Source organism: Sminthopsis crassicaudata, chromosome 2 (genome assembly GCF_048593235.1).
Source record: "Sminthopsis crassicaudata isolate SCR6 chromosome 2, ASM4859323v1, whole genome shotgun sequence".
NCBI lineage: Eukaryota > Metazoa > Chordata > Mammalia > Dasyuromorphia > Dasyuridae > Sminthopsis > Sminthopsis crassicaudata.
The window spans coordinates 313,276,559-313,303,938 of NC_133618.1; the positions used below are offsets into that span (position 1 = coordinate 313,276,559).

Sequence of the window (27,380 nt, forward strand, 5' to 3'; positions counted from 1 at the left end):
TTTAATCATCCCAAGCAAGGAAAAATTATAGATCAGCTGAAATGGATCACAGAACCTCTGGCAAGTCCCAGATCCAAAGGTTTCTTTTATGCTCTTACACTCTTCAGACTTCTGGATCTGGAATTGTTTAATTAATATTCAAAGGCAATGTGAGATATACAAAGAATTATGTGTAAATAAAAAGCTATAATAAAAAAAGGAAAAAATAATTATGAATACAGATCCTAACCTCAGGAAGTTTACCATCTAAGTAAACCAAAAAGAACATACCCAAACAAAGGAAAAAGGTATAACATAGTATTCTGTAAGTGTTCACTGTTTTCATATGTGTTATAGCCATCTTGTGGCATAAATAAATATGTGTACATCTTGTGCCTATCTTGAACCCACAACATGAATATAATGCTAGGTAATAAGGAAATACAAATAACTAGAAAATATTACATCATATAGTGGATAGAGGCAAGGTCTGAAGTTAAATATCTGACCTTAAATAGTTATTAATTATGTGACCCTGAATAAGTCACTTGACCTGTTTGCCTCAGTTTTCTCATCTGTAAAATAGAGATAATCCTCCTAGGGTTGTTGTAAAGATCAAATGGGATCATACTTATTAAGTCTTTAGCACAATCCTTAGCACATGGTAAGTTTTTATTAGTTATTATTATTATGATTCTATATGGAGACAAGATATTACTATCTAAACCAAACTAATAGAACAAAGAAGTAGATGTCAAATGCTAAATGAAGGGGACAGACCAATAGTTGACAGTAGTTTAGTAGCAGGAATACATGTTAACTAGGATGGTCATGGAAATTTTCATAGAGAAAGTGGGATTTGAGCTAAAACTTGAGAGATAGGATCTGAAAAGATACTGAGAGACAGAAAAGGCAGATGCAAGTGGAGATATCAGTAGTGGACAGAGCACTGGACTTGGAGGTAGAAGGACTTGAGCTCAAATCTGACCCCAGATACTTATTAGATATAGGACCCTAAAATTACTTATCTTCTGCCTCAGTTTCTACCTCTTTAAAATGGGGATAATCATAGTACCTCCCTCCCTGGGTAGTTGTGAGGATCAACTTACATAATACTTGTAAAGTGCTTTGCATGGTGCCTGATATATAAATGTTTATTCACGTCCCCTTTCCTAGGGAGAAAAAAACAATACAGACAGAATGCAGGAATGGGAAAGCACCAGGGGACTATTTTTCATTTTATAACATGAACAATGGGAGACAACATAGCATATACAATAATCAGGATTCCCCCAAACATAACATCATTTTGAGTGTCACTTTTTAAAAACTCCACATTCGCCCAGCTTGATATAAATAGACAATGTTAGAGCTGAACCTTAGAGATCATCTAGCCCATGGGTCCTTAAGCAGGGTTTAGTGAACTTTTTGGGGGGCATCAGGCCTGGAGCCAGAAAGATCATCTTTGGGAGTTCAAATCCAGTCCTAGACACTTATTAATTGTGTGGCTCTGGACAAATCACTTAATCCTGTTTGCCTCAGTTTCCTCATCTCTACAATGAGCTGAGGAATAGTATTTTATTTTTCCAAATGCATGCAAAAGAGTTCTCAATATTCACCTTTGCAAAACCTTGTGTTCCAAATGTTTCTCCCTCTCCTGTCTTGCCCTTCCTCAAGAAAGCAAACAATCTGATATAAGATAAACATGTGCAATTCTTCTAAACATATTTCCATATACATTGTGCTGAACCAAAAAAAAGAAAAATCAAATCAAAAGGGGAAAAATAAAGAGAAAGGGAAAAACCAAGTTATCAAATAAAACAAAAGTGAAAGTACTATGCTTTGATCCTCATTCGATCTCTATAATTCTCTCTCTGGATGTGGATGGCACTTTCCATTCCAAGTCTATTGGAATTGCTTTGAATCACCTCATTGTTGAAAAGAGCAAAGTCCTTCACAGTTGATTATCACATAATCTTCTTGTTATAGTCAGTGAACTCTTAAAAAAATTGATAACTATATTTCAATGTAATTGGTTTCCTTTGTAATTCCATATACTTTATTTTATGTATTTTTTAAAAAAAATGATTCTGAGAAGGAATCCATAGCAATCTACCCGACTGCCAAAGATATTTATGCTTTACTTCCCCACCAAGAGATTAAGAACTGATAGATTCCAATTACTTTATTTTATAAATGAAGAAATGTGCTTCAAATCTGGCCTCAGACACTTCTTAGCTAGCTGTGTGATCCTGGGCAAGTCACTTAATAGTTTGCCTCAGTTTCCTCATCTATAAAAGGAGCTGGAGAAGGAAATGGCAAATCACTCCAGTGTCTTTACCAAGAGAACCCCAAATGGGGTCACAAAGAGTCATTTGAGATGGAATTTATTCAAGGAAGGCAAAGTGTGTGAAGTCTCTATTGCTAACCTGCTAGGTGACTTTGGGAAAGTTATTTCAGCATCTCTGTGGCCCCATTTCTTTTAAAATGGAGGGAGTTCCTAAATGATCTTTAAAGTTCCCTTTACCATGAATATTCCCTGGCTCTATGATTCATTTAGAAATTTTTTACTAAGCACTTTCTCTATTCAACCTCACAGTGTTAGGTGTTTAATATGACATAGTCCCTGTCCTTAAGGAATACATACACACATACACATACCCCTATAAATATCTATAGGTCTCTATCTATCTATCTATCTATTTTTAAAAACAGGGTTAGGAAAAGGATACAACACATTTCAGAGGTAGGTAAAGTACAAGAAAGGGTATGATTGGAGCAAAGTAGAGATATAGACAAAATACCAGAGAGATTTTCAAGAAGAGGACACTTTCCACTGAGAAGGGAAGCAAAAAAAGTTTCACAGAGGAGAAGGCAATTGAGCTAAGCCAAGAAGGGTAAACGAATGAGGCAAGTCATATAAATAAGGATATTGGAAAGCAGAGGGGAGAAAGTGAATGTATTCTAAGGATGGAAAAATGGTCCATCCTAATAATGTCTAGAGGCAGAGATGGCATGTAATTTGATTTATAGTCCAATTTAGGGCAAGTGGGTGGTTCAATGCATAAAGCATCAGGCCTGGAGCCAAGAAAGATCATCTTTGGGAGTTCAAATCCAGTTCCAGACACTTACTAGTTGTGTGACCCTGGACAAATCACTTAATCCTGTTTGCCTCAGTTTTCTAATCTGTACAATGAGCTGAGGAAGGAAAGGGCAAACCACGATAAGCATCTTCACCAAGCACAGCCTTAAGTGGAGTCATGAAGAGTTGGACATAACTGAAGGACAATTGAATAAAAATCTAGTCCAAGTTGACTGAAATGTAAAGTTCATGAAAGTAAATAATGGGAATCAAGGGTAAGAGAGTAAGAAATCTGGGATTGGGTATGGAAAATAGAAAAGTGGTAAGATCAAAGATGACTCTCAGGTTTCAACTCTGGGTAATAGGAAGGTAATAAGTGGTACCATCAACTAAACAGGAAACTCTGAATCGGGGTGGAAGCTTTTGGAGAAAGATGATTAGCCTGCTTTTGGACATACTGAGTTTGAGACATTGGCCAAACACTCCAGCAGAGATAACAATGAAAGAACAGCTATTTAATAAGTGCCTATGTGCCAGGAACTGTCATGAGTATTGAACATGCCCATGTTCAAAAAACAAAAATGAGTAGCATAATTTCTGCCCAGTTGGAGTTTACATTCTACTGGGAGACATCTTTCCAGAAGACATGGATATAGAGCTTAGTTAGACTAGCTGACTGAAGAGATAATACAGTATCTAGAACATTAGCCCTGGTGAGAGGAGAACAGAGCTCAAATCTAACCTCAGATACTTGACTTAACAACTTTGTGACCCAGGGAAAATTGTACAGTACTTTATCTTTGCTAGAGACTTAATAAATGTATGTTTTCTTTCTGTTAACCCATAGAAAAAGAAAAAGCATCCTGATTCCCTGCCAAGGAAAATACCTAATTTTGACTGTTATTTGGTCCATATTGGGACGGGGGGAATATAGAATATGGATTCAAGTTCAGATCTTACTTCTGACCCTACAAGTCATATGCCCCAGGAGATACATGATGAAATGTTATCTTTCTTCTGATAAGAGAAGAGATGGACACAAGGTCCAGAAAGAGACATACATTTCTGGACACATTGTTGTATGAATTTATTTTGCTCAACTATGTTTACTTTTTAGAAGGGTTTTTGTTATTTATTTTGTTTTTCTATGGGAGGGGACAAGAGAAAAAAAGGAAAGGTTAAATAAAAGTGATGCCAAAAATAAGATGGCTATTGAAACATGTTTTTAAATGCAAAGAAGAGAACAGAGAGGAATGTGGAAGGAAGTATAAACAGAACAGTTTTCAAAGTAATAATGTAGAATTTATCACCTACTTTTAAAAATGGCATGAAATGGAGATTCATATTCTCATAGAGAATCCTCTTTTTGTGTTCTGCTGCATGCTTAGAAATGTTTTTATTGTTTCAGGTCAGAATAAAAAATATTTTAAATATATAAAACAAACAAATATTTATCAAGAGTCTATTATAGGGGCAGCTAGGTGGCGCAGTGGATAGAGCACCAGTCTTGAAGTCAGGAGGACCCAAGTTCAAATTTGACCTGAGACACTTAACACTTCCTAGCTGTGTGACCCTGGGCAAGTCACTTAACCCCAGCCTCAGGGGAAAAAAAAAAGAAAAAAAAAGAAGAATCTATTATATACAAGGCACTGGGAAAATGCAAAGACAGATAACAAAAATAGTCTCTGTTCTATAATTTCTACAAACAGGAATTTCAATCAATCATTAAATGTTTCTTAAGATGCTACTATGTGCCAGGCACTATGCTAAATGCTGAGCATACAAAAAGAGGCAAAAGCCACTCCCTGCCTCAAGGACCTCATGCTCTAATGAGGGAGTCACCAAGCAAGCCCCTTAACCTCAATGCCTCAGACAAGTTCCTAAGCCAGGTTACAGAAGGTACAATCTGTGCTGATGGAGGGAACTCCCAAAGCCAGACTTCTCAATGCAGAAGAAATCATAGTCCTTCCATATTCTGCCCAAGACATTAGAAATGTAAATCAAGAAAAAAATATTTCCAAAAGAAATAGCAAACCTATCTTGAGGACAAAAGAATATGCAACTGTCTGCAAGGTCCTCAAGAAGGGTAGAACTTGAAAATTATTAGCAGTGATCCAGCATTAGAAAAGGTGAGTGAGGAACAGCTAGGTGGTGCCATAGTGCAGAGAGCACCGGGCTTGGAGTCAGGAAGATTCATCTTCATCAGTTCCAGTCTAACCTCAGATAGTTAGCTCTGTGACCTTGGGCAAGTCACTTAAGAGAGAAGGGGGAGAGAAGAGAGAGAGAGAGAGAGAGAGAGAGAGAGAGAGAGAGAGAGAGAGAGAGAGAGAGAGAGAGAGGAAGGAAGAAAAGACAAAAGGAAGACAGTGACTTACATGGGATAAGGAGAATCAAGATCTAGAATAGTATAGGCTGGTTTATTAGTTAAATGGCAGGTGCAAGAGCTAGCCCAGGGAAGTCAACCTTTTAAGATCAAGTTGGAATCTCTCAACATCTATCTCCTACATGTTAATCTGAACACTGGTACCAATCTATCTTGCATAATCTGCCACTGAAGAAACTTAAACTCAACATATTCAAATCTGAGCATTACATTTCTCTCTAAGCTATCAAGTTGACACAGTGTATTGAAGTATTCAAGTATCCAAGTATTAAACTTAGAACCAGGAGGATCTGAGTTCAAATCTTACCCCATTGACTGTGACTCTAAGGAAAGTCACTTAATCTCTCTTAGCCTGTACATTTCTCCTCTGTAAAATAAGGATAATCATAGCACTTACCTCCAGGATGGGGAATGAGGATCAAATATGATAGCACATAACTCAAGCACTTTGCAAACCTTAAAACGGTATATGTCTGCCTACCTTTACCAATCTTTCATGCTGTATCTTTGACTCTTCTCCCTTCTTCACCTCAGATAAATTACCCACTTGAACATTTTGTGCATTTGTCCTCTCTTCTTCACTCTCTGGGCCACTCGTCTCTATTGCAAAACTTAACCGGTTTTTCAGCCTCCCACTCTAACTAACCCCTCTTCCAATCCATCCTTCATAAAACTGCCAGGGCAATCCTTCGTACATAGATATCTGGTTGTGTCACTTCACAGCTCGAAAATCCTCAGTTACTTCCTACTGACTTCCAAATAAAGTTCCAACTCTTCAACTTAGTATTCAGGACCTGCCAACACTTACATCTCCTATAAGTACTGTCATGCAATCTATATCAGTCAAACTGGAACACTCTCTGATCCTGAATCTACTTCACACTGTCCTACCTCCATGCAGGTTCTCATGTTGTTCCTTTTTGTCCTGAATGTCTTCCAGCTCCCTCTTGTCTTATTCATCCTATTTATTTATCCTTTAAGAACCAACTCAAATGAAACCTCCTTCAGATGGTTTTCCCAGATCCACTCCTCTCCTATGGACCGCACTTTCTTCGTAAGTCCAACGCACGTATGTGACATTATATGTTGAGAAGCAGCTATCTATAGTGATGAGGACCAACCTCGAACTCAAAAGACCTAGATTCAAGTCTTGACCCAGCTCTACGGTTGCCATATAAACACGGGCAACACAGGCAACTCTCTAAGACTAACTTGGTAGAGTAGTTTCCGTAGTAGCAGCTCTCTACATTTATGAAATCGCAAGCTTGGGCCAGAAAATTTGCATTTGTTGGTGTGGAGTTAGGTAGCAGAGTAGATAGAGTGCCAGAATCAGTCAGGGAGATATTAGTTCAAATGCAGCCTCAGTCACTAGCTGTGTAACCCTGGGCAAGTCACTTCATCCTGTTTGCCTCAGTTTCCTCATCTGTAAAATGAGGTAGAGAGAAGGAAATGGCAAATCACTCCAATGTTTTTGCCAAGGAAACAAACACCAAATGAGGTCCTGAGGAGTTGGACACAACTGAAACGAGTCAACAATAAATAAGACTTAGCATCTTTTAAAATTTCCTTCTTGTGCAAAGCTCTACTGACCCTACCTTAGATATCCCTCTGGAAGCTCTGATTTGTCCTCATTACCTGGAGTTAAGCAACCACAAATAGGGATAGTATTAGCTCCTAAGCCAACCACTCAAAGTAGCATTTGCCAATAAACTCAGGCACTAAAGAAAAGCAGTCATCCATTCACTCATTCAACACATATTTATTAAGCACTTACTGCATAAGATAGTTTGTGCTAGTTTCTGGGAGAGATGCAAAGATAACAGGCTTGGTCTGTGACTTTAAGGAAGGACGAGTTTATAACAAACAAAATTACTCCTACTTTCCTTTCCTTCCCAATGGTCTTCCATGGGGACATTTATGGTTATGGGGATTATTTCACTCTCTTGCAATAAGAAGATACCAGATCCTTTAGTGATAATAGGAAGTAAGGGCATGGATGAGAAGGTTACAAGGTAACGTTGGTAGATACAAGTAGGTATTGCCCTGGTTTTGCTCACATTTATTTGGAAACTTCTGTCAGTCTGGAGATCTGCCTCTCTGCTCTCGGGGAGAAGGGTGTCCCATTCTGACTAACCTACTACACTCACCCTTTGCAGAAACTCTGTCCTCTCTTTCTTTTTGTTCCGGCATCGAGCTGCTGCTACTTTGTTCTTCTCCCGGCGCCTTTTCCTCCGCTCCTCTTCCTCATCTAGCTGTCAAGAGCAAACATAAGAGTTGAGAAAATGCACCTCTATCCCTTCCTTGAGGGACGATGGATGTGGAACAAGACATATACTGTCAGACAAAGCTGATGTACTCATATACATGAGAGCACAGGCACATGTGCACAGACAAACAATGTACTTAAAATTAGACGGGCCACAGCTGGGAAAAAATCTTTGCAGCAATTTTCTCTCTTAAAGGCCTCATATATAAGATATATAAGGAACACTTCAAACTTATCAGAACAAGAACCATTCCTCAATAGATAAATGTTCAAAGATCATGAACAAAGATTTTTCAAAAGAAGAAAACCTAGAACCAAGAAAATCAAGATGCATAAGAAAAAAAAAACCCTCCTAATGACCAATAATTAGAGAAATGCAAATGAAAACAACTCGAGGTTTCAGTTCACATCTATTGTACTGGCAAAGATGATAATAAAGTAAAATGGCAAATGCTGGAGATCTTCAGGAAAATAGGTACATAATGAATCGTTAGTGGTGGAGCTATGAATTAGTCCAGCCATTCTGGGAAACAATTTGGAACAAAGCCAATAAAATGTGTATATAGCTTTTCACTCAGAAAGAGGACATCAAGTTCTAGTTTTATGCCCCAAGATACCAAAGAAAGAAGAAAATAATTCAAATATACAAAACCATTTATGGCAGCTTTTTTCTGCCAGCAAAGATCTGGACACAAACAGGATGACCATTCATTGGAAAAGGGCTGAACTAACTATAGCATAGATATATCACAATATGACAATGATAGCTAGAATTTATATAGTGCTCTAAGTTATCTCATTTGATCCTCATGACAACTCTGTAAGGGAGCTGCCTTTATTGTCCCTATCTTGTGTCTTGCTAGCTCCAAGTCTAGCACTCCATCTACTCTGATATATTGTTCTGTAAAAAATAATGAAGGGGATGGTTTCAAAGAAACCTGTGAAGACTTGTATGAATGGATGAAGAGTGATGCAAGTGGAACCAAGACAATTTGCACAATAACAACACTGTAAAGGAAGACAACTCTAAAAGAATTTAGAATTCCTATTAGAGCAATGACCAACAATGATTCCAGAGGATTGATGACAAAGATGAGACCCATCTGCTAGAGAGGTGATGGAATTACATCAACATTTTAGACACAGACAATGTGGGAATTTATCTTGTTTGACTGCATATTTGTAACAAGGGTTTGGTTGTTCTACTCAATTTTGAAGAGAGAGCTAGAGATAGGAAATAAAAAGAAACAAAAAAGTACATTGGAGCATTTTCTTAGTTTCCTTATAGGTTTTCTTTTGTTCTCTGCTAGGTACTTTTTACTTTATTCTTCCTCCCCTTTTCCTCCCATCTCCCCAAGAAGGCTATGTACCTACATATATACATGCATATATTGCACCTAGATCTTTTTTTTCCCTCTTTCTTTTTAAATCTTTGTCATAAGGTATGACTTGCAAGGTAAGGGAGAAGGAACAGGAAGTTTGTGGAAAGGAAGATGATATAAAAGCAAAAGACATCAACAAAAATGAAATGTTTTTGAGAAGTACAAACAGCCACAAGTCAGATTACAGAACCAGGCAGTTTCACTGAGTCCCAACAAGACAATGCCTCCCAAGACTGCTGGCTGAGACTGAGCCTTCCCTATTTCCAGCAAACATCACCTATTACACACCAGTACAGAAGATGCATCCTAGGCTGCCAGACCAAATGACTCTGGGCCTGAGAAGAAGGGAAGCCCTCCATATCAGGTCTAAGTCATCAGCAAAGCCAGTGAGGGACTTTCCCAAGTATGGAAGATTCTTCTCCCAACACTGAAGGAACAATGGTTGCAGCTTAGGTACTACCATGTGTCTCTACAAAGGGCAGCAACCCAACAGGAGGGGAAGCCAACTTTTCTGCAGTTATCCTAACCCACCCCAAGCCCTCAGGGCAGATTTTTTCAGGTCACTGACTTTCAGATACTTCTTAAAGGACGGCTCCTTTTGGCATGAGCTCAAATTTCACAACTCCTGAAATTTTCTTCTCCCATCATGCCTTCTGTAAATGCTGCCTTAACTTGACCATGTTTCCAGAGTCTCATTTTTCATCCTTGCTAGTGTACACAAACAACACTCAGATCCTGCTCCTTTTCCTTCTGAGTAGTCTCCTCAGTCCCCTTCCTTCCCCTATCCCTTCTCTACTATTTTTCATTCTTTTCTCTAACTTTTCCCTCCATAATTGGTTCCAATGAAATTCTTTGTTAGTGGATCCCTTCAGGCTCCCTAAACCACATTTTAGGAAACAAATTTGTTCAGAAACCTTCAGTGGCTTCCTATTGTCTGTCTGTAGGGTAAAATACCAATTCCTCTGTTTGACATTTAAAGCCTTTTACAATCTGGCTCCAATCTACTTTTCCAGGCTCAGTGTAAATTACTCTTTCACATTTTAAATTTCAACCAAACTGCTTCCACTTGCTCTTCGTACACCACATTCATCACCTTGCCTTTTCCCAAGCCAGGAATCCATGCCATCCTTACCTTCAAAATTCAGCTGAAGCACAACTTCTTACACTCCATCTTTCCTACTCTTTCCCAGATTGCCAGAGCCTTCCTCCCTCTCCAATTAAATTGTATACGTTGTGTATTTACTTATAAAAGGTAAGCTCCCGCAGGGGAGGAATTGTTTCACTTTTGTTTTCACATTCTTGGCACTTAGCCCAGTACCTGGCACAGGATATATACTTAGTATATATTTAATTGAAATAGAGCTCCAGTGTTAGGAAGGCCAGTCTTCTTCCCTATCACTGAAGGAATTTTTTATTTTTATTTTTTAATCTTTTCATGAAGATGTCATTCTGCAGTTAGGAATTAAGGAATCACAGTGCATGGAGGTGATGAAGTGGGTCTGAAGTGAGAAATTGACTTCTCTTCCTGAATTCAAATCTGGCCTCCGGCACTTATTGGCTGTGTGATCCCCGGACAAGCCACTGAACCCTGCTTGCCTCAGTTTCCTCATCTGTAAAATGAGCTAGAGAAGAAAATGGCAGACTATTACAACATCTTGTCACGAAAACCCCAAATGGGGTTACAAAGAGCCAGACATGACTGAACAACAAGAAAAAAAGGGAAAAGACAGTCACTGTCAAAATTGTCTTTAAATTACCCCAACCTACTGCTCTTAATTTGAACTCTGTATTATACCTAAAAATGACCAACTGACTGCCAACAAAAATTATAGCTAGAGAATACAACCTGCCTTTCTGGTTTTGGGACACTTTAGGGTCAAAGGTTGTTTGAGAAGTCTCCAAATCCCTACAGGCTTGCCAACTCTCTCACCTCTGGAGCCAGGAATGTGACTCCAGCAGCCTCAGGCCTGGACTGAGCAAGAGCCTGGTTGAACAGGATTCCAGCCAGGAAAATGAATGGCTCCAGTCACCCAGAAATACAAGCATCCTCTGAGAAGCCTAGGACAGACAACCCAGGCTCATAATACAGAGCTCCCAGCAAGTCTGGAGTCCAGTGAATTCTTCCTCTTTTACTGTATATCTCCTAGGCAGAGCCTGAAGGATCCTGTCTTGTTCTCACTCCACTTGAGGAGGAGGATTAGAGAAAAAAAAATCGTCATCACCCCTGAGCACAGGTGGCTGTCAACCTTTGGCCTGCCAAGAAATTAACTCTCAGGTTGTAACGTCCCAGACGTCCTCTAAACCAGGAGAGGGGCAGGGGATGGTACGTAGAGCCATGATGAAATCTTCCCTACTTAACCTCAGCCAGAGTTAGGCTGAGGTAACATTGATAGGGAGGGGAAAGGGAAGGAACTAGAGGAAGTAGCTCCCAGCAGTGCAATCCCACTCACAGTCAAGGAGGTTTGCCCACAAACTGCCAAGATGGTATGTAACTGGAGTAGACTTGCTGCTGGACAAATAAAACCTTGAACCTCCTTCCTAACTTCCACTCCCATTCTTTCAGGGACTATAGTGATCAAGGCATATTCTCCCATCTGTTACTTACAAAAGCCAATTCTTTCCACCAGGATGTAGAGCCTATAAGGGCCAAATCCTGGCCATCATAGTCATGATGAAATAGTAGCTGTATCACTTTTCATTGAACCTCATACTCTCTAAGCAAATCTCTAAAATGTAAATTGCAAAACTATTAAAGATCTGTTGGTAGAAGAAATTTCTTCATTCTGGAATTTTTAATATCAATGAAATCACAGGTCCAGATGCTTATATTATTTTTTATCATGATCATCAGTATTTATTATACAGTTCTTTCCCACCATTTGTCAGGAACTGACCTCTTCCCCCTCACACTTCCTATTTTAATCTCACCTATTTCTTATCTATACTCAGGTCTTCTAAATTTGGGAATGGATTCCTATGTTGACAAAAATCATGGAAAAGCTCCTGAGCAGCTGTAAGACATTATTAGCAAATGCCTTTTTTGAGAATAGTGATGCTTGTAACTGTTGCTTATATTTCCACTTGATCTTTTATTTCCTGGTCTCCTTGCCTAAATCCCTAATCCTTAAGGCTTGTTTTTCCACTAAAACTCTGGTCCTACCATTTCCTGGCTTTGCCCTTGGGTACTAGTATATGACTCTACTCTGTACTGCCACCGAGCCAGCTTCCAGGCTCATTCTGAAAGTCAGGGTGATGTACATATTAGGAAGAGCACTGAGGATTGAGTCAGAATATGGGCTCAAAGCTTTGCTCTACTTCTTGTAACCCTCCGAATCTCAGTTTTCCCCACTGTAATATATAGTGGTCAAAAGAAATTTAATTCAATTTGGCAAACTTTTTCTAACCATATAATAAGTACTAGTCTTATAAACACAAAATGAAATACTCTCTACTTTCAACTAGTTTACATTCTCCTGGGGAAGAAGGGAGAATTGATGATCTCTAGCTTTCATTTCAGTGTTGAATTCTGAGATTGATTTCAGAATCAATTAACTCCTACCTCTACCCCTTTATTTGCCTGTTTCCTCAGTTTGATTCTATTGATCTCACTTCCTCATTTAATGCTCAATTTATTGTTTTCAATATAACATTAATACCACCAAAATATGTAAAGTCCTCAATCATTTTCCACCCTACATCCCCCATGTAGTATGTGCCAATGTCTCACAATAGTTGGGATTAGATCTAGCTAAATACCAGTACAGGTATTTCAGTTGTCTTTCTTCATAAGAAATTGAAAGTAGGAGCCAGTGTACCTCCACCAATTAGTCCTTGAAGACTAAACTAGTCTTTTTCTCTTCTCTATATCAACTAGCCCTAGTTACTTTAAAAACAGATATTTATTTATTTTAAAATTTTATATTTTATTTACCTCCTCCCTCCCTCCTCAACTACACCCAGTTCTTTTTAACTTTTCATTGTATGGTCTACTCCCAAGTCTTTAACCACTTAGATTTCTCTCCTCTGGACTCTTGCTAGTATATTCATTTATTATTAAATTTGAAGGAATGTCTCTTCCCTCACTATTCTTTAACATCTTTTGACTCTGGAGAGGTGAAAAGTGACCCATTAGGATGTGATTTCCTGGATAGTAGAGACTGATTTTATCTTTCTTCTTTGTATGCCCAGTGCTTAGTACAGTGATTGGCACATAGCCAGAGTTTGATTTAAAATGCTTGGTGACTTGATCATTTGCTTCTAAATCACATTTCAATCAACTGGCCAGCTCTACACACATATTCCAGCAAAAATCTAAAAATCACACCATCTAATAATGATCAAGAAATCCAACAAGAAACCAAATAAAATAGCTTCTTCCACCCCAGAACTGAATAAAGAAGTCAAGATGCCCACAAACAAAAGGAAAAGGGGCCACAGGAAAACTAGCAGAGGCAAACTAGAACATAAGCCTCTCATTAAGACCAGACAACTCTGTCTTTAGAAGCCATAAAGATTCCTAAAAACCTAGTTCTCTGAACTTCCAAGATAAACAGAGACCTACGTCTACAGTGTTAGTTGATAAAGGAACCTACATGACCAACTTGCACCAACCACCCCATTAAAAAGATGGCAGAAGGTGGAGTCTGGCCCTGCCACAAAGCTCCGATCCAGGAACTAAGGTTGGAGAGAAGAGTACACACACACACACACAAGAAGATATAGACCATTATAAAGAATTTTAATAGATTCATATATACCCAAAAACCTAACCTAGAAGGGAAGTACAGAAGAAGGAAAATAAATTCCAACAGAAAGTGATAAACATTTCTAAAGCAGCAGAGCTCTTGAAAATTAGGATAGAAAAAGCATAAATTCATACTTTCACGAGAAGCAAAGAAAATTAAATAAAAATCAATAGACTGAAAATGCAGAAGAAGATTTATAAGTTATCAGAAACAATTGATTTGTAAAACAGGTCAAGGAGAAATAATTTAAGAATCAGTGGGATCAGGGGAAGCTAGATGGCACAGTGAATAGAGCCCTGAAATCAGGATGACTTGAGTTCAAATGTGGCCTCAGACACTTAACACTTCCTAGCTGTGTGACCCTGGGCAAGTCACTTAACCCCAATTGCCTCAGTTTAAAAAAAAAAAAAATTAATGGGATTCCTGAAAACTATGATTTAAAAAAAATCTTGGAAACTGTTTCAAGAAATCACAAATAAAAATTGCCCAGTTCTGTTAGAACCTGAGGTCATAGTGAAAATAGAAAGCATTTGCCCAAGCATATCCTGAAAGAAATCCCAGGAATGACTGAAAAATGTCATAACCAAAATCCAGAGCTTCCACATCAAGAAAAGATACTACCAATTGTAAAAGGATTTAAGTTCTGAGGAATTATAGTTGGAATCTCACAAGACCGATCTTGAAATGTGATGTTCCAAAAGGAAAATAGATAAAAGCAGGCAACCAAGAATAACCTGCAATACTAAGTATAATCATAAAGGTGGAAAAAGAGGATCTTTAAAGTTATGGAGGATTTGTAAGAATGTCTGATAAAAAGATTGGAGCTAAATAGGAACTGTGAAATGCAAACACAAGACTTGAAAAATGGACTAATATTCTAATGGGGGAGAAGAAAAGAGTCACTTAAGAAACCTAATGTCTTTAAAAAGCACTTAAGAATTTGGGGTTATATAGGCTTCAGCAGTGTTACCTCCTTTCTACACCCCCTTGTTTTTCAGTTCCCTTTTATATTGTTGCCTTTCCCCTTTAGAACATAAGTTATTTGAAGACAGGACCTGTCTTTTTGTTTTTGTTTGTAATTCTCAGTGCTTAGCCCAATACCTGGTACATAATAAGCACTTAATAATAAATACTCAAAAAAATAATTATGATAGCTAACGTTTATGTGGTGCTTGCTATGTACCAGGTTCTGTGCTAAGTGCCTTATAATTTATTATCCCCTCTGATTCTCACAACAACCATGGGATGTAAGTTCTGTTATTATTCCCATTTATAGGTAAGGAAACGAGGCATACAAAGATTAAGTGAATTACTCAAAGTAAAATAGCTAGTAAGTGGCTTGAGTGGAGATCTGTTAACTTGATTTGACTTGAGAAAAACAGAATCTGAGTGGCAGTGGATTACTTCTGCCCTAAGGATTCTTTTGGTGCTTATAGCTCATAAACACTTCCGCTCCACCCTCATGATTATTAGCCAATAATAATTATTAATCCAGACTTAGCCAACCTCTATTTTAAAAATATTTTTATTTAATAGTTTTTTTTATTTTTCCCATATAAAGACAATTTTTAACATTTATTTTTTTAAAATATTTTTGAGCTCCAATTTGCTCTCCTTCCCCTCTCCCTAAGCTAGCAAGCAATCTTTTTAATCAGCTTCTAATAAGGAATATCTAACAAGGAGCTTATTAATAGTAGTTGGTATGAAACATCCACCTCCCAAATTCTGTGATGCAGTTTCCCACCAGTACTTACAGAATGTGGACTCCAGCTTCTGGGTGCTGAACATACTTGTGATGTTCCCCTTAGACATGGGATAGAGTTTCTGTTGAACTTCCTAAAAAATTCAGAATCCTCTTTTCCTCAGTGTATTTATTTTGTCCTCACTTCTCCATAGAAACACGGAGGGGTACTCTTCCAGGACTAACATGTAATAGTTAACCCTAAAATCCTCCACCCTCTGAAGTTCACAAATCAAGAAGGAAAGAGGAGGAGACTGAGCCCAAGGCCAAGGTGAAGGTTCTTCTAACCCCTCTCCCTAAATACATCCCTTCCTTTTCGGGCTCTCCTGGGAACTTTGACTATTAAGCTACTGGACATTTAAATCCTGGAATTCCAAACTAGATTGCTATTTTACTGAATCCTCCCAGGACATGATCTTTTTTTTCTCAACCAATACTAATATACTTTAGTGCAAGACACTGCCTTTTTATCCAATGGCTTTCAAAGTTTTCTAGATTGATTAATTTGTACACCTAGCCTAAAGCTTATAACTAATAAATTCAGAAAAGATGTCTAGGCGTCATTCACAACTAGCTCATAGATTTGACTGATTAATTTTATCACCTGACCTTCATCAAGACAGTAGCATTTTGTCATTTTAATAGGGTGGAGTAATAGATTGACACAAGCAAAGTTCTACACACACCCCCATTCTTACATATATAATAACAACAACAATGAAAAAAAATTTTAAATTACTTAGCAACTGTGATGAAAGCAACAGCAAACCACCATCATCAGAGGACCTGTGATAAAACGTCTCACCCCCTTCTTGACAGAGAGATGATGGACTCAAGTTGTAGATATATATATATATATATATATATATATATATATATATTTTTTTTTTTTTTTTTTTTTTTTTGATATGCCCATTGTGTGAATTTTTCTTGTTTGACTATGCTTATTAGTTGCAAGATGGTTTTTCCTACTATTTGGGATGGGAAGAGCATTGATGATGGTGTGAAAAAAGGAAAAAGATGAGAAAAAAAAGGAAGGTCATTGAAATAAAATGAATTCACAGTCAAGTAGGACAATTTTGAAAATAATTATACTTGTCAAATACATGTACACATCTATACATATCTATATCAAACAATATGGAACAAAGAGTAATGGTTTCATGTAAAATTCTCATTTTGACTTTTACTTTATATATGTAAGTATTCTTTTTTAACATTTAAGTATATAAGAAAATTTTTTAACTAAAAAAAAAAAAAATCACACATTTTCCATCACATACTTGACAGTTTTTAAAAAATCTCAGCCTAAAAATGGGCTGTTGTACTTATGCTTACAATTCTTCATACATCTTCAGCACAGAAAATCAGAGCATTTAAAGGAGGAAGATAAAGTGAGAAGAAAAAGAGAAGACTATTTGAAATTCAATACCTTTGAAAAGTGCCATAGATTAGAGTGACTCTATTCTTAGGTAAGACTGGTATACAAGTACAAACCAATTTCCTGTTCAGTCAGTCAATAAACATTTATTAAGCACTTACTTTGTGGCAGGGAATAAAAAAGGAAAAGAAACAGAAAAGAAAAGGAAAAATAAAAGAAGAGGAGAGGAGATGAAAAGAAAGGAAAAATAATCTGGACCATCAAGGAGTTTACAATCTAAAGGAGGAAGACGGAGCATAAAAGAAAGCTGGAAGAAGGTACTTGGATGATTGTGTTTAGGGTAGTGAAGTAAGTGGGAAATAAAAGGTGGCTGTTCTGGTGCCCCCCTTAAATGGAGACTCTGAGAGGGGCTCTCCAACTCTATCTTCTCCAATCAGAAGGAGAAGCCTCAGGGGAAAGGATACTGATGAGACATGAGTTCCAAGGTTGAAGCAATCTTGCAGGATGATGAATGATGAGGTTTCTTGGGGTGTGATGAATGATGTCAAAAGAAAAGCAGTCCAGTGAAAGATAGCTTTCCTAAATCTTTATTCTCCAGAAGCCACACCTCTAAATTCCAAAGGAAACTCCTGATTTTCAAGATTTTTCCTTATCAGATCATATTTTCTCCTAAGTTATGTTTTCTATCTTTCATTAAAGCATTGGGGTCTAATATAAGGTTAATACCAATATCAGAGAAATACACAATCATAGAATCTCAGGCCTTAGGGGCATTTGTCAAGTTCATACTTGAATGAGAATCTCTCTAAAACATCCCTGACAAATAGCCATCCAGCCACTTCCAGGAATAGGAACTTTGCTACTACCAGAGTGCCAAAGCCTTCATCACACAAAGAAGAAATGCTTTGAAGATGCACTCAGAAAGCTCCTAGTCTGATAAACTAGAGTCCAGATGCTGGAAATTACACAAGAGAGTCACTGAGGGACTGCGACAGGCAAAAATAGACAGAGATGGGAGAACTCAGTTTAAAATATATCACTGTCTAGTTTATAGGGGACTGGGACAGAGGTACAAAGAACAAAACCCTTTCAGGCAAAACAGTTGACCATCTCCAGAGAATGAACTGACTCAACCACTGGCCTCTGTGTATTTAGCAGCTATACATACTGCTCTTCAGCCATACCCAGGGACCTGAAAAAGAACAGCAGCAGCACAAAGCTGCAGTAGTGTCTTCATGCATGAAGGACAATGGGAGGAGGGCAGGAAGAGAAGGAAGAAAGGGAAGGGAGAGGGGGGGAGGAAGAGAGAAATGAGAGACAGAGACGGAGAGAGACACATGGAGGGAGAAAGAGAGAGGGAGGAGGAAATAAGGGGAGACAGAAGGAGAGAAATAAAGAGGAATGGGAAGGGGATGAAGAGAGAGGAAGGGAGAGGAGAAAGGGAGAAAGAGAGAGAGAGAGAGAGAGAGAGAGAGAGAGAGAGAGAGAGAGAGAGAGAGAGAGAGAGAGAAAGAGAGAGAGAGAAAGAGAGAGAGAGAATACACAAATTCAGAGAACACCCAAATAAGAAAAATAATAAAATACAAAATAAATCAATAATAGAAGTAATAAATGTAGAAATAGACATCATAAATGAGACTTCTGAAGTAGTGATTCCCAGGGTGGGGTGAGAAGAAACACAGGTATTACAGATGACAGCCCAAATATATCCCAGTTCATATTTCTACAGATTGAAAATCTCTGTTCACCTTCAAAAAAGGGATTTTAGGAACAGAGACATTTTTGAGAAGGAATGATGAGGGACCCGTTAGGGCAACTGAGCTTCTACATGAAAGCTACAGTTTGCAGGTTTAGAATCTACCAGATTTTGACTCTGGGGCTTAAAAACTTGCCAACCAGTGAATTCGCCATAAAATTTCACTCTAGACCCTTTGTACATGAAAGGAGCCATGTTTCAACAGCAGAGACTCAGAGCATCCTGGAAAGTAAATACCTAAATACCAAACATACCAGACATTCCCCCAAATAAACATACAGTGGAGCTAGGGGTGGGGTGATAGTGGTGGGGTGGCTCTCCCCTGCATATAAGAGGAATAAAAACAGATTGGGCCAACGGATAGAGGCCAATATCTCAGCTGAGGGGGCCTCACACCATTACAGCATCACAATTCCCCTAACCACTCCAGGGAAGAATGAAAAACTCCCCTTGGAATGCACATTCCACATTCAAGCTGACCCCATCCTTCCCTAAGGGCTCTTGCCTCAAACATCTTCTCTCTGGTATTCAGCTTTGTGCTACAGATGAAAACAAAGCATCCTCCCCCACCAGCCCCCTCTCTGCTCCGCAATGATGGGCCAGATCTGGCCTTTTCAACACAAGATGAACTTCTTCCTGTGAATAAGCATATGTATCAATAAGAGTTTAAGGATTTTTTTTTTTAAACCTTCCAAACACTTAGGATTTATAGCTCTGGGTTAAGTTATCCGGCAGTGTATGTTGTTTATTTTAAAAGGAGATGGAATGGGGAAGAGAGCATGAGGGAAGTATGAACCTAACTTTCTGATTAGTTTTGCCTCTCCATCAGGAGGAAATACAGTGTGGTGGAAATAAGCACTTATTATGTGCCTGGCACTGTGCTAGCCATGGGACGGACATACAAAGAGTCCACAGTCTAAATAAATAAATAAGTACAAACAAGATACATTCATATTAATTGGAGATAATCTCAAAGGGAAGGCACTAAGATTAAGGACTGGGAAGAGCATTCAATTAAGAAACAGCTGATTTAAAGGGAAGTGCCCTCAAAGGCCCCTTCCAATGCTATTACTCTGTAGAGGAGGGATCCAAAAAGGACAATTCTTCCCTTTTTAAGAACTAGCTGTACTGTGGTAATTGCATCATTTGGGCCTTCATGTGCCATCACACACACTCCTGACTCCACCCACACATGCACAGTAAAGCAACAGAACAATCTGTCAGAGGGAAAAGCTTCTGTGTTATGAACAAGGACACTTGACAAGGTAATCGCTTTACCTGCCAACAAGATTTACTTGACTTTCAGAAACCATGGTTTTGAACTAGACGAACACAGATTACACTTTTCCCATGAAAACCTAGTCTTCATGGTGCACTATGGTACAAGTTTCAACTAAATCAGAATCATGGAACGTTGGGCTAAGGTCTTTGGAAAGTATCTATGGAAGGGATTCTTAGCTTCTTCCCTCTGAGATTATCTCCAATTAATTTTAATATATCTTGTTTGTACATATTTGTTTGAATATTCTCCCCATTGGACTATGGGCTCTTTGGGAAAAGAGACTGCCTTTCTTTGGATGCCCAATGGAAATTCCACAGAAAAAAATTCAGGGGGTTTGTGAATTTTAAAAAATATTTTGATTATAAAGATTTAGGCTTTGGGGATAAGAATACACTATTTGGTTACAAAAAATATTGGGAAATCTATCTGTTGGAAATTGGGCATAGACTAATATCTTACACCATTTATTAAGATAAAGTCAAAATGGATTCATGACCTAGATATAAAGGGAGATATCATAAGAAAATTAGAAGAACATGGAACACATTGCCTATTAGACTTATGGACAGAAGAACAATTTATAAATAAATAAGAGCATTGTAAGATGTATATTACATTTAAAAGGCTTTGTAAAAATAAAACCAATATAGCCAAGATTAGAAGAAAAACAGAAAGCTGAAAGAAATTTTATGTAGACAGTTTCTCAGATAAAGGCCTCATATCTCAAATATATAAAAAACTTTGTTAAATTTATAAGAATTGATAAATGATTAAAGAATATGAATAGATAGTTTTTTTGATGAAGAAATCAAAACTACATAGTCATACAAAAATGTTCTGAATCACCATTGATTAAAGAAATGCAAATTAAAACAACTTTGAGATATCATCTTACACCTAGCAGATTGGCTAAAACAATACAGGGGGAAAACAACAAATATTGGAGGGGATATGGAAAAATTAGAACGCTGATTTAAAATTAGTAGAACTATGAACTGATCCAATCACTTTAAAGAACAAATTGGAATTATGCCCAAATATACCTTTTGACTCAGTAATACCACTATCAGGTCTGTTTCCTAAAATGATAAGGAAAAAAAGAAAACGAACTTGTATGTTCTAAAATATTTATAGCAACTCTCTTTGTGGTGGCAATGTGGTGGAAACTGCAGGGATGTCCATCAATTGGGAAATGCTTAAACAAGATGTGGTATATGATTGTGATGGAATACTATTATGTAAGAAGAAAGGATAAGCAGATTGATTTTAGATAAACATGGAAAGACTTGCATAAAATCATTATTTTATTTTAAGAGGGAAATCAGCAGAATCAAGAGACCATTTTATACTATAACAACAATATCATTCTAAGAGAAACTTTGAACAACTATGTCATTTTCAGAATTATAAATATTCAAATTAACTACAAAGGATCTATGAAAGAAGATGCTATCCATAACAAGAGAATGAACTGATAAGTGGGAATATGTATAGCACACATATTTAAGTCTATCCTTCTCTAAAATAGGATTGGGAGGGAGGGAGAAAAAAAATCATACTGCAGGGAACAAAAGAAAACTTAGAAGGAAACAGAAAAGCAAGATAGCTTTGAAAAGGATATATAGTGTGAAATGGAAATTCATGATTTTATATTGAATCCTCTTTTATGTACATGGATATGTTCTTTTTTGTCTTTTAATATTTAAGTTCAAAATGAATAAAAATTTTAAAATAATACTTTGATCACTGTATTTAGATATATCTGGTTTTCTTTGTAATTCTGTATATTTTATGCTGTGCATTTTCAAACATCACCCTGAGAAGGAATCGATTGATTTCACCTGGCTGCCCAAGGACTCTACAACACAAATTTAAGGATCCCTAGGCTAGAGCAAAATCTCATTTTGTAGATGAAGAAAATAAGGTCTAGTTGGGTGAAGTGACTCATATGTAAGACGGAAAAAAGACTGGATAAGTTCTGAATGTCTAAGGTTCCTTCAAGTTCACATGCCCATGATCCCACTTGACAAAGGTTATAGAATCTCCAAATCCCAGCACTAGAAAAAACTGCAGAGATTGCCTTTCCCCATCCCTTCTAGAAGCATGAATACCCTCTACAAATTTCAAATATGTTGTCATCTATATTCTGCACAAACACATCCAGTAATGACTAAGTCTAATAATGAGTGAATGGCAGTAGTGAACCCAGGACTGAATGATCACGCTGCAATAACCATCTTTCTGAGAATAAACCTTGACAATCTACGTGATTGATGCATTTCCTAAGTGTAAGGTAAAGGGAAGCCAAAATCCTGGGTTAACAAACCCAGCTCTACTGATTTTAATCCCTTCCTGTCCAAGTGGGCAAGTTGTAGTGTTACTCTGATCCTGTCCCTTCAAACTGCTGATGTCAATGCCAAAAATCCCAGCCCTAGGTTAAGAGAACTCAAAAAAGCAATAAGTCTCTGACAGTGGGTAACTGGTCCAGGGACAGTAGGCTACAGCTATTCTCTCAAAACACTGTGAGGAACAGCCCGCATCTGGTGCTAAGAAAAGACTATTGTGTTGAGAAGAAAAGCCTGAGGGAAAGCAGTACATTTGGGTGACACCCAATGGAAACCATCCTACTAATGAAAACAACTGACGTTACTTAAAATGAGATGGAGACACTGTGGGTATAGGGCAATCTGTCTGACATAGGCAGAAAACATAACTTTTAGGGGAAAACCAAAATGCTAGGATAGATACATACACACACACACACATACATATATATTTGCTGCAGCAGTGTATAATGGCACAAGATAACTTTTCTTAATACTCCCACAGATTTGGACTTTGTTTCCCTTAAATGTAATCAAGATTCTTTCATGTCCTCAAAAGACCATTAGCAGAATCAAGGTAGCAAACCATCAGTGAAAGCAGGCAGATGACTATATCCAGAGGCAAAGCAGTGAAGGAAAATATCAACATTCTTTCATACTCAATTCCTGAGAAAAGTGTACTAGCAATTCACCCACCAATATGCCTGAAACTCATCACTTCACGAATGCAAAGGGTGCTGCTATTGTCAGAAGTGTAACTAGTATGGAGTCACCAGCACTTTACCCTATGACATGAAATTTAGAGGGAAAAAAAAACTAGTACATGTACCTTTCTTCAGCAGAGAGGAAACTGTGAGGAAGAGTAAGTTTTGATTTTGATTTCTGAGGGACAGCAGAGAACAGTTTGTTCACTCCCTCCCTTTTTCCTTCCATTTCATTTATTAAAATCCTCAACCCACCCAATCCCATTAACTCCCCAGGGCTTTTCCCTCCCTCCCTGCTTTCCCCAAGGACCTCCCTTACCAAGCAGCAACAGCTCCCTCAGTAAAACTAAGTAATAATCCCATTGCTACCTTTCCTACCGCAATTTGGGTGGGAGGGAATATTAAGGCTCAGATGCACTAAAAAGAACATGGGACCACAAGTCCTGCATATTGGATTAGCTGAGAGATCTTTTCCAAATCTCTGATTATAAGCCACTATAAATAACTAATTCTCTCTCCCTCTCAACTGAATTTGCTTTAAAAAAATTCCAATCTCTAATTACAAATTGAGGGAAAATATTTTGTGCTTATCCCAGTTGGTTTGGTTTGCTGCAGAAATCAATTACCCCAGGCATTAATATTACTTACTATGTCTCTGGACATTACTAAACTTAACATTTCTTCTGACAAGAATTTATCCTCCTTGGGGGAAAACCCTTATGCCAGGATGTTCCATTTATAATAGGACAGTTAGGTGGTGCAGTAGATAGAGCACCAGATCTGGAATCAGGACTCATACTAGCCATCAGGTTACCCTGCTTGCCTCAGTTCCTAATCTATAATATGAGCTAGAGAAAGAAATGGCAAACCATTGCATTATTTTTGCCAAGAAAATCTCAAATGAGGTCACAAAGAGTAGGACATGATTAAATAAAAACATTCTAGAGGGAAATACTCCTTCAAAATATGGGAATAAGACTAGAGTGCTATTCCTCCTGCCCTCAGTTATCCAAGTGAAATAATGTTTTGTGTACTGCTCTATTTTACCATCTGAATTTAAATGACTTAAAAACAGAAATTGAAATTTCATTTGGAAGGCAGAAAATAAAGTCTCTGGCTTTCTTTCTCTTCCAAAGCAAGCTCAGTTTTTAGACTCTGCTCAGCAAAGATTCATGCCAATTATTTTTTGGCACAAGGCATCTATACATATGACTACAGGACCAGAAAAGATACAGCCTCCAGGTCCAGAGTTCTGAATTCCAGAAGTTATAAATTCTTAGAAGTGACAACACTAAATTCTGTCATAGCCAGGAGCATGGAGATCAAGGAAAAAAGAAAGGCAATTTCAAGATGAGTGATTGGTGTAATGAAATTGATGTAATTAAATTTCAGAAAGAGTGATTGATGTTAAAGGAATAGTTTAGTGATGTTGGGGCATGTGGCTCATATTGAATTAAAGTACAAAAATCTCGTGCTATGAAGAGGCTCTCCAGTCCTTAGGGAAGTGAGATCGCCTGACTCAAATAACACTTCTGATGATATAACAATTATGGTAAGTAAACAATATGGTTGAGGTAGAAAGGCTTACCTAGTTCTCGATCCTTTCCCCTAGCATTCAATGACTACTACAATATAAAAACCACAAAACTTTTTGAGCTTCGGTTTATCCCATTATTCTCTATGCTCTTCACACAAAAGCCAGATTGAACTATTCTTTTCCCTGGGAACATGTAATGTGCTCTCTTGCCTCTGTCTCTGTTTCCTATGCCTGGTATGCTTGACTTTCCCATTTTACTCAAGTCTTACCCCTTCTTTATAAAAAGTATTGACATAGTTTGATTAGACATGATAAGTCACTTTCCAAACACTAAATGTCTTCATCCACACAAAACAGTTCAATAAAATCATCTAATTCAGTGATTGCAACTGATAGCACGTTCAGTTTCTGTTTCTGCTAATACTTAATAGCAAGCCTATTTTATCTCTGATAATGCCCTACCCACATTGTGTATTGTATTGGACCCTTGTCTTTGACACATTGTGGTTAGCACTGGACATACTGTTCTTTGGATTTTGCTTTCTTTTCTTCTGCATTACCTGAACCACGTCTTCCCATATTTCTCTAAATTTCACAGATTTGTTATTTCTTGCATGCAACAATATGCCAATGTATACCATAGCTGATTCAGCTATTATTCCCCAATCACTTGGCACATATTTTATTTCTGGATTTTTATATCATGATGAATATGCTGTATAAGTATTTTTTCCCACTTTCTTGTGGGTAACAACCTCTTTGGCCCAAAGTCAATGCAATTGTTGTTCAGTCATATCAGCCTCTCTATGACCCCATTTGGGGTTTTCTTGGCAGAAATTCTGCAGTGGCTTGCCATTTCTTTCTCTAGCTCATTTTACAGATGAGGGACTGAGGCAAATAGAATTACGTGATTTGCCTAGGGTCACACAGCTAGTAAGTGTCTGCAATGGAATTGTAACTCATGAAGAGGAGTCTTTCTAATTCCACTGTACTACCTAGCTGACCTGAGTCAAAGCTCCCATTTTTAAGAGTCCAACTCAAATACCACCTCCTTCAGGAAGCCTATCCCAATCTTCCATTTCTACCTCACCCCAATCAGTAATGACCTTTTCTTTCACAATTTTTCAAGCTGTGTTTGAGTTATATTTTCCTAACCCTTACCAAATATAAAATTCCAATGTTCATTCATCAGATAGGTTGAGAACCTCATACATATGAGATTCACAATCAATACTTTGTAAGAAGAAAGAAGGGGAGATAAGGAAGAGTGATCCACCCAGGAAAGATTTTTGCTTTCCCCCACATCACTGCCTACACATTATGCAGATATCTATGTTTATGTATGTTGTCTCCCTGGGGTACATTGTTAGTTCTCTGAAGACAGAGTTTTTATTTCATTTCTATCTTTGTACCACAGTGCTTCATACAAGAGTAGATAATAAATATTTGCTTATCAATCAAAAGATGAGTAAGACTGATTCCAGCTTCCTCAAGGAGCTTACAGTGTCTTTCAAAAGATGCTTCTATACTCCCAGAATCTTGATTTTATTAGGGTGAGTAAATCTTACATTGCAGCAGATTGAAAGCCCTTTAAACCTCAGAAGAAGACATTGTTGAGTTTCACACAGAATAACCAACTTGCTGATTAACCTTCCTTTCCAAACTCAGCTAGTTTGTGGATCACTATTACTCAAATGCTTACCAGCTTGACAGTCAGTGAATAAACATTCATTTTGTACCTGCTATGGTTCTCTTTGAGAACAGAGGACAAACAACAACTGTGCATCAGACATTAAACTAAATACTGGAGATGCAAATTTTAAAAGGCAAAAGACAGTTTCTGACATCAAGGAATGCACAATCTAATTGGGGGGTGGCAAATGCAAACAATTATGCACAAACGAGATAGATGCAGAATAAATTGGCAATAAACAAAAAGGGAAGGCCCTAACATTAAGGGAGGTTGGGTAAGACTTCCTGTAGAAAATAGGATTTGAGCTGGGACTTAGAGAAAACCAGGGAAGCTAGGAGGCATCATGTAGCAAAACTTTCTACCGTAGCTTGTGTTTTGTCATACTATACATGTTAGCTGATGATGATCAGAAAAGTTTCAAATAGAATAATTACTTCCTTTCCCTAAAACAACTTTTAAATTAATCCTTAGCAGGAAAACGCCCTATATCCAACCACTCAGGACTATTTTCAGGGTTTATGGGGTTTAGTCTTCAAAAACACAAGAGAGATGAGAAATACATAAATAAATTAAAAAAAAAAAACCTGATATAAGATGGTTTGTCAAAGCCCGTGTAAGAAAGAGACAAACAAAAGGCTATTAAGAGTTCAGAGGAGGGGCAGCCAGGTGGTGCAGTGGATAGAGCACCAGCCCTGAATTCAGGAGCACCGAGTTCAAATCTGGTCTCAGACACTTAACACTTCCTAGCTGTGTGACCCTGGGCAAGTCACTTAACCCCAGCCTCAGGGGAAAAAAAAAGAGTTCAGAGGAAGGAGAAATAACTTCTAGTTGAGGTGTGGGGGGATGGTCTTGGGAATCAAGGAAACCTTTTTGGAAGAAACTACCTTTGAATTGGATCTTAAAGGAATTGAGCCAACTGAGTCCAAGAAATATCCAGGAAGAGGAAGGAACATAAGCAACACTCTCGAGAAAGCAATAGAGGCCATGTCAGTTGGGAAGAAAAGATTAATTTGAATGGTTTACAGGATGCATTCAGTGCTATCCAATTTCCTTTATTCAAATAAGTAATCACTAGGGGCCATCACCAGTGGTCCGGATCTATATCTCGCCACAGGACTCAACTCA

The 27,380-nt window shown here is 37.9% G+C and overlaps 1 protein-coding gene across 1 annotated transcript in view; it reads right to left on the minus strand.

Annotated features, from left to right (window-relative positions):
- Nucleotides 1–27,380, minus strand: part of JDP2 (Jun dimerization protein 2) — a 68,180-nt gene that overhangs the window by 9,945 nt on the left and 30,855 nt on the right. The window contains exon 3 of the mRNA XM_074289986.1: nucleotides 7,592–7,696. Within this exon, the coding sequence (XP_074146087.1) occupies nucleotides 7,592–7,696 (105 nt within the window). The remainder of the gene's footprint in view (nucleotides 1–7,591; nucleotides 7,697–27,380) is intronic.